The sequence below is a fragment of the Bison bison genome, unplaced genomic scaffold (genome assembly GCF_000754665.1).
Source record: "Bison bison bison isolate TAMUID 2011002044 unplaced genomic scaffold, Bison_UMD1.0 scf7180017864309, whole genome shotgun sequence".
Taxonomy (NCBI): domain Eukaryota; kingdom Metazoa; phylum Chordata; class Mammalia; order Artiodactyla; family Bovidae; genus Bison; species Bison bison.
Window position 1 is genome coordinate 4,725,939 of NW_011494881.1, and position 8,714 is coordinate 4,734,652.

Sequence of the window (8,714 nt, forward strand, 5' to 3'; positions counted from 1 at the left end):
CCCCTGCGGGCCGCCCTTGCCAAGGCCCCGGGGACTGGCTTCGTGTTCAGCTGCCTCAGCGGCCAGGGCCGGACCACGACCGCCATGGTGGTGGCTGTGCTTGCCTTCTGGCACATCAGAGTATGTGAGGACAGGGGTCTGCCCAGGCAGGGGGCCAGCTGGTCCCTGGGGACCCCGGCGAAGGCAGGAGGGTCTGGGGGGCTGAGCTGGTGCCTGGTGTGGTCCCAGAGGCCCCTCCCGTTAGCCCTGGGCAGACGGCGTGTGGGCTGGCAGACCCCCAGCATGGGCTCTGGGCGTGGGTCTGGGGGAGGGTGCAGTCTGGTAGCTGGGCTCCCAGTCCCAGCGGCTGTCTTCTCTCAGGGCTTCCCCGAGGTGGGCGAGGAAGAGCTCGTAAGCGTGCCTGATGCCAAGTTCACCAAGGGCGAGTTTGAGGTGAGTGTGCCCCCTAGGGTCCCCAGGGGACACCTGGGGGAAGAGAGAGGGTGAGTCTCCCTGGCAGTCCTGGAGGGATGTTCAAAGCTCCTCCCAAAGCCATCACCTTCTTCCACCTCCTTGTACCAGCACTTCCCTGTCTCCATTTCACAGATGAGCAAACCAGGGCACAGGGTAGCTTGGCTCTGGGCCCTGGCAGATGTCTGTGAGAAGTGAGGGCCGGACCCCTCCCCATTCTTCCTGCTCCTGCTGCTGGGTGGCTGTGTGCCCTCGTGAGGCCACTGGCCACTGTCTGGTGTGGGCAACATTGAGGACCACCTCACAGGCGCCTGGGGCCCAGCTGTGGCTGGTGGCCTGGTGCAGGGCCATACTCCACCCTACCCCCATTTCAGGCCAGGGTCCTGGATGGACCGCACTAACCGTGCACATTTAGCCACCCAGGTACTGTACCCTGCCACGTGTCATCTTCCCTGACACCCTGCAGGTAGGTGGCAGTGTCCCTCCCTGTCTGACGGACGGGGCATGTGAACTCAGGAGTTGGCGTGGGCTGCCCAGTGTCAGCGTTGTGCTCAGCTCCTGCCGACCTGGCCAGCCTCGCCCCTGCCCCTCTCTCGCCCTGCCCCTCCCTGCCGTCCTGACACCCGGGCCTCGGTGCAGCACCTCAAGCTCACCAGGCGCTTTTGGCCTCTGGGCCTTTGCATATGCTTTTCCCTTGCCCTGGACCGCTTCTCTCTTCTTTCTCCTGGCTGATTCACAGATTCTTTTCCTTTTATTTTTTTATTGTGGTAAAATATACTTAGCATAGAATCTGCCTTCTTAACCATTTTTCAGTGTGTGGTTCTCTGGAGTTAAGTACATTCACGCTATTGTGTGGCCTTCACCACCGTCTCCAGAACTTTTTCCTCAGGCCAAATTCACCATATTCCCTCAGTCCCCATCATCCCTCCTCTAGCCTCTGGGAGCCACCATTCTACTTTCTCTCTCCATGAATTTGACTGTTTAACGTGCTTTCTATCAGGAGAATCATGCAGCTTTTGTCCTTCTGTGGTTGGCTTATTTCACTCGACATGATATCTTCAAAGTTCACTCATGTTGTAGCTTGTGTCACGATTTCCTATTTTAAAAGGCCACATAACATTCCATCGTAAGTACTGACCGAGTTTCATTTATCTGCTTTATCTGTCTGTGGAGACCTACGTTGTCCTCTCCTTTCGGTTATTGTGAGTAACGCTGCTGTGAGCATGGGTGTACACATATCTGTTTGAGTCTCTGCTTTCAATTCCAGAAGAGGAATTGCTGAATCAATTGGTAACTCACTGCTCAAGTGTTGAGGAACTGTATTATTTTCCACAGCAGCTGCAGATGTACATTCCCACCAGCAAAGTACAAGGGTTCCAGTTCCTCCACATTCTTTCCAACACTTGTTGTTTTCTGTTTTCTGTGTGTGTTTTTTTTTTAATAGCCTTCCGAGTAGGTGTGAAGCGATACTTCACTGTAGTGTTGGTTTGTTTTTCCCCAGTGATTAGTGATGTCGGATGTTGTCTCATTTAAGGCCGTTGGCTCATCTTCTTCATAGAAATGTCTGTTCAACCCATTTTTGATTTAAGTTGTTTTGTTGGTGTTGAGTTGTAGGAACTCTTTTTCTATTCTGGATATCAGTTCCTTCTTAGACATGTGATGGTTTGGTGGATTGCCTTTTTGCTCTGTTGATAGTATCCTTTCATGCAAAAGTTTTCAGTTTTCTTTTTTTTCCCACACCACGCAGCATGAGGGATCCTAGTTCCCCAACCAAGGGTCAAATCCGCACCCTACCCCTGCGGTGGAAGTGTAGAGCCTTAACCACTGGGCCGCCAAGGAAGTCCCAAAAGTTTTTAATTTTGATGAAATTAGTAGATTTTTTTCTTGTTTTCTGTGCTTTTGATGTCATGTCCAAGAAGTCATTGCTAAGTGCAGTATTATGAAGCTTTTCTTCTAAGAATTTTATGGCTTTAGCTCTGAAGTTTAGGCCTTTGATCCATTTTGAATTAATTTTTGTATATAGTATACGGTTAAGGGTCCAAGTTTATTCTTTTGCATGTGGATATCCAGTATTCTCAGCACCACTTGTTGAATAGAATGTCCTTTCCCCATCAATGGTTTGGCAAAAATTTTTGACCGTATACATGATGGTTTATTTCCAAGTCGGCCGGTCCTTCAGACGTGATAGTTAGAACTCTCTCCATTCACACCCAGTCCTGTGCCAGGAGCTCTATATGTGCTTCCTTCTCCACCCTTCACAGCTCCCAAGGGTTAGGTGCCCTGACTACTCCCAGGTGATGCAGGGAGCCAAGCTCATCACCCTAGAACCACATCAGAGATGGGATGGGACCAGAGCACAGCCAGGAAGTCAGCCTCTGAGTCTGTGTTCTAACGTTACATCCTGTGACCCAAGAATACTCTATACCCACATCCTCACCTTCTCTAGATCCTCATGTCTAGACCAGCTTCCTCTGTGATTACTTCAGGTCTGGTCAAGCCCACAGTCCAGTGGGGAGCATTTAATAGAGTATGAAGAGGGCTGAAATAGACATTGGTGCTGAGGGCTGTCAAGCTTGGGGGAGTCCAGGAGGGCTTCGTGGAGAAGGTGACATTTGAGTGCATTTTTAGGACAAATGAGTCTGCCTGGGGCTGTGGGGAGGGGTATGCAGAGAGGATCAAGTGTGCAGAGGAGGGAGTCTGGAAAGGGCAGGAGCTAAGGGAGGCTGCAGTTGGGCAGAATGAAGGGTTTGAGGTGGGGGCCGCTGGTTGTGAGAACCTTGGAGGGCCATAGTGTGTGTTTGACCTTAACCTTGAGGCCAGTAGGGAAGTAGGGGAGGTTGGGATCAGTCTTATGCTGGAGGGCCAGTGTGTGGAGGAAGGCATGGAGAGGGGAAGCTGGGGCCTATGTGAGGATGGGCCTGCCCAGAACAGGAGCCCAGTCCCCACTGGTCAGTCTGGGGGACCATTAGCGTTGGGGCAAAGAGGGAAGACTGCAGGATGACCTCGGGTTTCCGGCTGGCGCTGGTGACAGCCGAGGAGAGGAAGGGGAGGAACGATTTACCAGGAGAGGCTAAGAGTTTGGTGCCTTGCATTTGAAAAAGCTGCAGCCCTCTGCTGGGGAGCTGCCCCTGGGTCATGCTGGGACCTGCAGGTGGTCCATACTCCTCTCCAGTGAGGTGTCAGAGCTCGGAATCCAGGCATGGATTAGCCCAGGGTCGTCCCAGGTGATGAGCCCTCTCCTCCCACTGGGCTGTAGCTCCACCCCTGCCGGTGTGCCAGCTCAGGGCCGTTCTTCTGAGAAACACAGGGGTGAGGGAGACCTACCTCCCCACCCAACCACCACCGTGATCCCGCTAGGACGCAGCTGTGGAGATGGGTCAGATTGAGAGGAGAGCTGAGTTAGTCGGGTTTTGGTCTTTTGTTCATTTAGCATCATCCCACGGAATGCCTCCTAGGTAGAAAATCTCTTGCTCTTGGGGGTCAGGGAGCTCCTCGTCTGGTGGGGGATGGATGTGAACAGGTGAACACGTGGGTACGTGAGATGGATGAGTAGGTGGCGGTCGACCTCAGGGCTCTGAAAGGACTATGTGGGCTTTTGGGGTGGGTAGACCGAGAAGGCTCCAGGAAGGCTTTGGGCCCATAGGAGGAGTTCTGAGTGAGGCTGGGAGGCAGGCGGGGTCAGACACTGGGTGGCCTTGTAGACATGCGGAAGCTTTCGGTTTTTTATGTTGAGTGTAAGGGAGCCAGGAAGAGACTGAAGTTACCCAAATAGGAAACGCTCACGTTTATACTCTTGTAAGGCCTCTCTGGCTACCAGTGGGTTGGGGTGCTGGAGGCCTGGATCGCTGCTGGTGCAGGGTGTGGGGTGCAGGGTAGACTGAGTCAGAGCGAGATCCACAGCAAGTGACTGGGAGGGTGGGAGGAGCCCTGCACTGCAGAGTGACCGTAACTGGCCTCAGTCTCCCCAGGTAAAGGGAAGGCTGTCTACACTGGGTTTCCCAGAGCTGGGTGTCCCCGAAGTGCCTGCAGGGTGGACGAAGAGCCAGTGGGGCCCCACCTGAGGCTTATCATACACCCGCTGCTCACCCTGCCAGCTCCAGTTACACTACAACTATCCGTTTTATGGATTAGAGTCCTGGATAAGGTTCCATTTGAAGCAAGGTTCCTATTGCTTGAAAAAATAAGCCCCTAGGGAGCCGTGGCCTCCGAGATATCCGGGAACGCCCTTGGGTCCCGTCCCTGTCTGAGAAGTGAGTGGCCATCAGGGCCAGCGTGGTCCTTAGTGTGGGCGAGCCAGTTGCTGGCGCTGGAGGCCCCCGACTTGGTTTTCATTTGGCTCATCCCCTGCCTCTGGCCCCAGGTGGTGATGAAGGTGGTGCAGCTGCTGCCCGATGGGCACCGGGTGAAGCGGGAGGTGGACGCGGCGCTGGACACGGTCAGCGAGACCATGACGCCCATGCACTACCACCTGCGGGAGATCATCATCTGCACCTTCCGCCAGGTGAGCCCGGCCCACGTGCGTCCCCGCGGGCACAGCCCAGGAGGGGGCTGACCTGGGTGTGAGGCGGCTCAGGCGCCCCACAGGACCCTCAGGGGCTCTCAGTCCCTTCTATGCCTCCTGGAAGTCAAGGTGATCCCTGCCATGGAAGCACGCCCAGCCCTGACTTTCCCCGGCTGGATTCCGCAGTGCTTGGTGGGGTGTGCAGGGGTGAGGTTCAGAGAATTCGGCAGCTGCTGTGGCCCTGGGACCCATCAAGGATGTGACTGCTCAGATGAACACCCTGTCCTTGATCCCTGTGGTGCCAGGCATTCACCCTCTAGTTTCTGGGCCACGGGAGGCCCTGGGGGTACTGGGCAGGAGGCAGGTGGGTGGATGGGTCCTGGGGAGCGGCTGTTTAATATCCGGCAGGAAAGCCATCCAGTGTTTTCACAGCTGATGCTGCCTGAGGGACTAAGCATTCAATTATACACATCAGAAGTTTTCTATAAAAGTCCAGATTTCATATAAAAATTCAGAATTTTATCCAATCTAGAAAAAACAAGCCCTTTAGTCAGCCATGGTCCCAGGCACTCTGTTGCACGTGGCCCAGCTGGTGGAGTCACATAACCCACAGGGGCTGCTCTGGCCATCAGACTCGGGGGCCTCTGGTCTCTGTGTGGAGCATCAGTTCAGTTCAGTTCAGTCGCTCAGTTGTGTCCGACTTTTTGTGACCCCATGAATCGCAGCCCATCAGGCCTCCCTGTCCATCACCAACTCCCGGAGTTCACTCAGACTCACATCCATCAAGTCAGTGATGCCATCCAGCCATCTCATCCTCTGTTGTCCCCTTCTCCTCCTGCTCCCAATCCCTCCCAGCATCAGAGTCTTTTCCAATGAGTCAACTCTTTGCATGAGGTGGCCAAAGTACTGGAGTTTCAGCTTCAGCATCATTCCCTCCAAAGAAATCCCAGGGCTGATCTCCTTCAGAATGGACTGGTTGGATCTCCTTGCAGTCCAAGGGACTCTCAAGAGTCTTCTCCAACACCACAGTTCAAAAGCATCAATTCTTTGGCGCTCAGCTTTCTTCACAGTCCAACTCTCACATCCATACATGACCACTGGAAAAACCATAGCCTTGACTAGACGGACCTTTGTTGGCAAAGTAATGTCTCTGCTTTTGAATATGCTATCTAGGTTGGTCATAACTTTCCTTCCAAGGAGTAAGCGTCTTTTAATTTCATGGCTGCAATCACCGTCTGCAGTGATTTTGGAGCCCAAAAAATAAAGTCTGACACTGTTTCCACGGTTTCCCCATCTATTTCCCATGAAGTGATGGGACCAGATGCCATGATCTTTGTTTTCTGAATGTTGAGCTTTAAGCCAACTTTTTCACTCTCCTCTATCACTTTCATCAAGAGGCTTTTTTGTTCCTCTTCACTTTCTGCCATAAGGGTGGTGTCATCTGCATATCTGAGGTTATTGATATTTCTCCCGGCAATCTTGATTCCAGCTTATGCTTCTTCCAGCCCAGCGTTTCTCATGATGTACTCTGCATATAAGTTAAATAAGCAGGGTGACAATATACAGCCTTGACGTACTCCTTTTCCTATTTGGAACCAGTCTGTTGTTCCATGTCCAGTTCTAACTGTTGCTTCCTGACCTGCATATAGGTTTCTGAAGAGGCAGGTCAGGTGGTGTGGTATTCCCATCTCTTTCAGAATTTTCCACAGTTTATTGTGATCCACACAGTCCGACCTGTCTAATTCTGTTCCTCTCTGACCCAGTGAACTTGACTGTCTGCTGGGCAGAGGAGGGTGCTGGCGTGGGAGGGGACAGTTGTGAAGGGAGCGGGAGCTTTGAGAAGACTGTGCCCCAAGTGAGTGAGCACCCCCCTGGGTGCTGACCTGCGGTGGGGCAGCGGTCCCCAAGAAGGGGCGGCTCCGAGCCAGCCCCGCGCTCGGCCAGCACTGGGCATGCGTTGTGAATGGCTGATCCAGGCCAACCTTTGCTCAGGGTCACAGATCAGATCACGGTTGGGGGAAAGGGTGTTTGGCTGGAGGCAGGCCACCTGGGTTATGCCCGGGGTCAGCGGTCAGTTGGAAGGGATACCAAATTTGGGGTGGGGAAAGTGGTTAAGGAGTTTCAGACTTTGCTGAGCTTTGAAAGATGGAGTAGTTTTCCCCACGGCCAGCAGCTCCCTTTGAGTTGCCTGTGGGTCTCCCTCATGGCGATCTGGTATTCTGCCACCAGGTGGCAGCAGTGAACCGAGAGCCTGAGCGCCTTCTGCTCAGGAGACGTTGAGAGCGCAGAGAACCACGCTTCCACTTCTCTCTGTAGCTAGAGGCCTGAGTAGTAGGAAAGGAATGCCTAGCTCTGCTTCAAAGTACCTCAGGTCCCCTCCCGACGCTGACCACACTCAGTCAGAGTACCCCTCTTCACAGCCTCTTCCTTCTGGCCCTGCTGGCTCTTCGCTGCCTTCAGGCAATCCAGGGGTCTCCCCACCCCACCAAAGCTGATAGACCCTCCCCTCCTCTGAGCTCTGCAGCCATGGATGTTCACTGTGGGGCACACAGAGGGTGCAGCAGGGGGCAGCAGGGGGGCATGAGCCTCGGGGAGAGAGGAAAGGTCCCACAGAGCAGCCCTTGAACCGTCCTGATGTAATGAGAGCCAGGGGGAGTTGCTTCAGATGGGAGGGACTGCATGGGCAAAAGCCAGGAGCTGGAAAAGTGCAGAGAGAGTTCAGAGGTGGTGAAGGTGCTTCGGTGCCTACGAACACAGCTGTGTTGGAAATTGTCAGAGATGAGCCTGGATGGGTAAGCTGGCTCTGCTCTGTTGGCAGTGGGAGGGGAGGGTGGGGTGGCTGGGACTAAGAGCAGTAGATGCTCAGGCTGCCTTTGGAGTTTGGCGTGTTTTAATGGAAACAGAACCAGCAGAGGACTCTCGTTCCCTCCCCATAAGATCTGGCCACTTACCCCTATTCCAAAGGCCAGGATGGTGCCAACCTCTGCTGTGGGAAGAACCCCTGAACCCCATCCCTGGTGTTGGTGATTGGGGGAATAAGGGTCTGGGACAGAAGCAGGGTCCAGAGTCATTCCCCAATGTGGCCACCAGGTGGCCCCAGTGAGCTGCGCTTGGGCTAAACTGAAAAGAGCTGAAGAGCTGAGGGGCCTGAGACACCCTCCAATTCAATTCTCACCCTGGCTGTACAATAGATTCACCTGGGAGCTTTAAAACAGGCCCATGCCTGAGCTCCATGCCCAGAGAGTCTGATTCCATTGGTCTACTAGGGATGGGGGTGGCCAGGGTATGGATCTTTTCCTAAAGTAACTTAGGTAATTCCGAAGAGCGGTTAAGGTTGAGCACTACATACTCTAAGCCAGGGCCCCCAGCTTTAGGAGGTTCCAGAGTACCTGGAGGGTGTTAGATCCATGTTTCTGGGCCCAGCCTGACCTTTGCTTCTGTAGGTCCGGGTGCCTAGCAAGCTCCTAGATGCTGCTGCTACTCCTGGGCGGGGGCCACACGGGGGGTCTAACATGCCGTGTCTTGCCCTCTTGCTCTCTCCTTTGCTCTCAAAAAAAAATAAAAAATATATATATATTTTATTGAAGTATAGTTCACTTAAAGCATTTCAGGTGCCTAGCAAGGTGATTCAGTTATACATGTATGTATATATTATTTTTCCCGAGAAGGCAATGGCAACCCACTGCAGTACTCTTGCCTGGCAAATCCCATGGACGGAGGAGCCTGGTAGGCTGCAGTCCATGGGGTCGCTAAGAGTCAGACA

The 8,714-nt window shown here is 53.6% G+C and overlaps 1 protein-coding gene across 3 annotated transcripts in view; it reads left to right on the forward strand.

The window, feature by feature from the left end:
* Positions 1–8,714, forward strand: part of PALD1 (phosphatase domain containing, paladin 1) — a 99,251-nt gene that overhangs the window by 56,871 nt on the left and 33,666 nt on the right. For all 3 annotated transcript variants that reach the window (XM_010852230.1, XM_010852228.1, XM_010852229.1), the window contains exons 18-20: positions 27–120; positions 361–432; positions 4,811–4,951. In XM_010852230.1, coding sequence (XP_010850532.1) covers positions 27–120; positions 361–432; positions 4,811–4,951 — 307 coding nt within the window. The remainder of the gene's footprint in view (positions 1–26; positions 121–360; positions 433–4,810; positions 4,952–8,714) is intronic.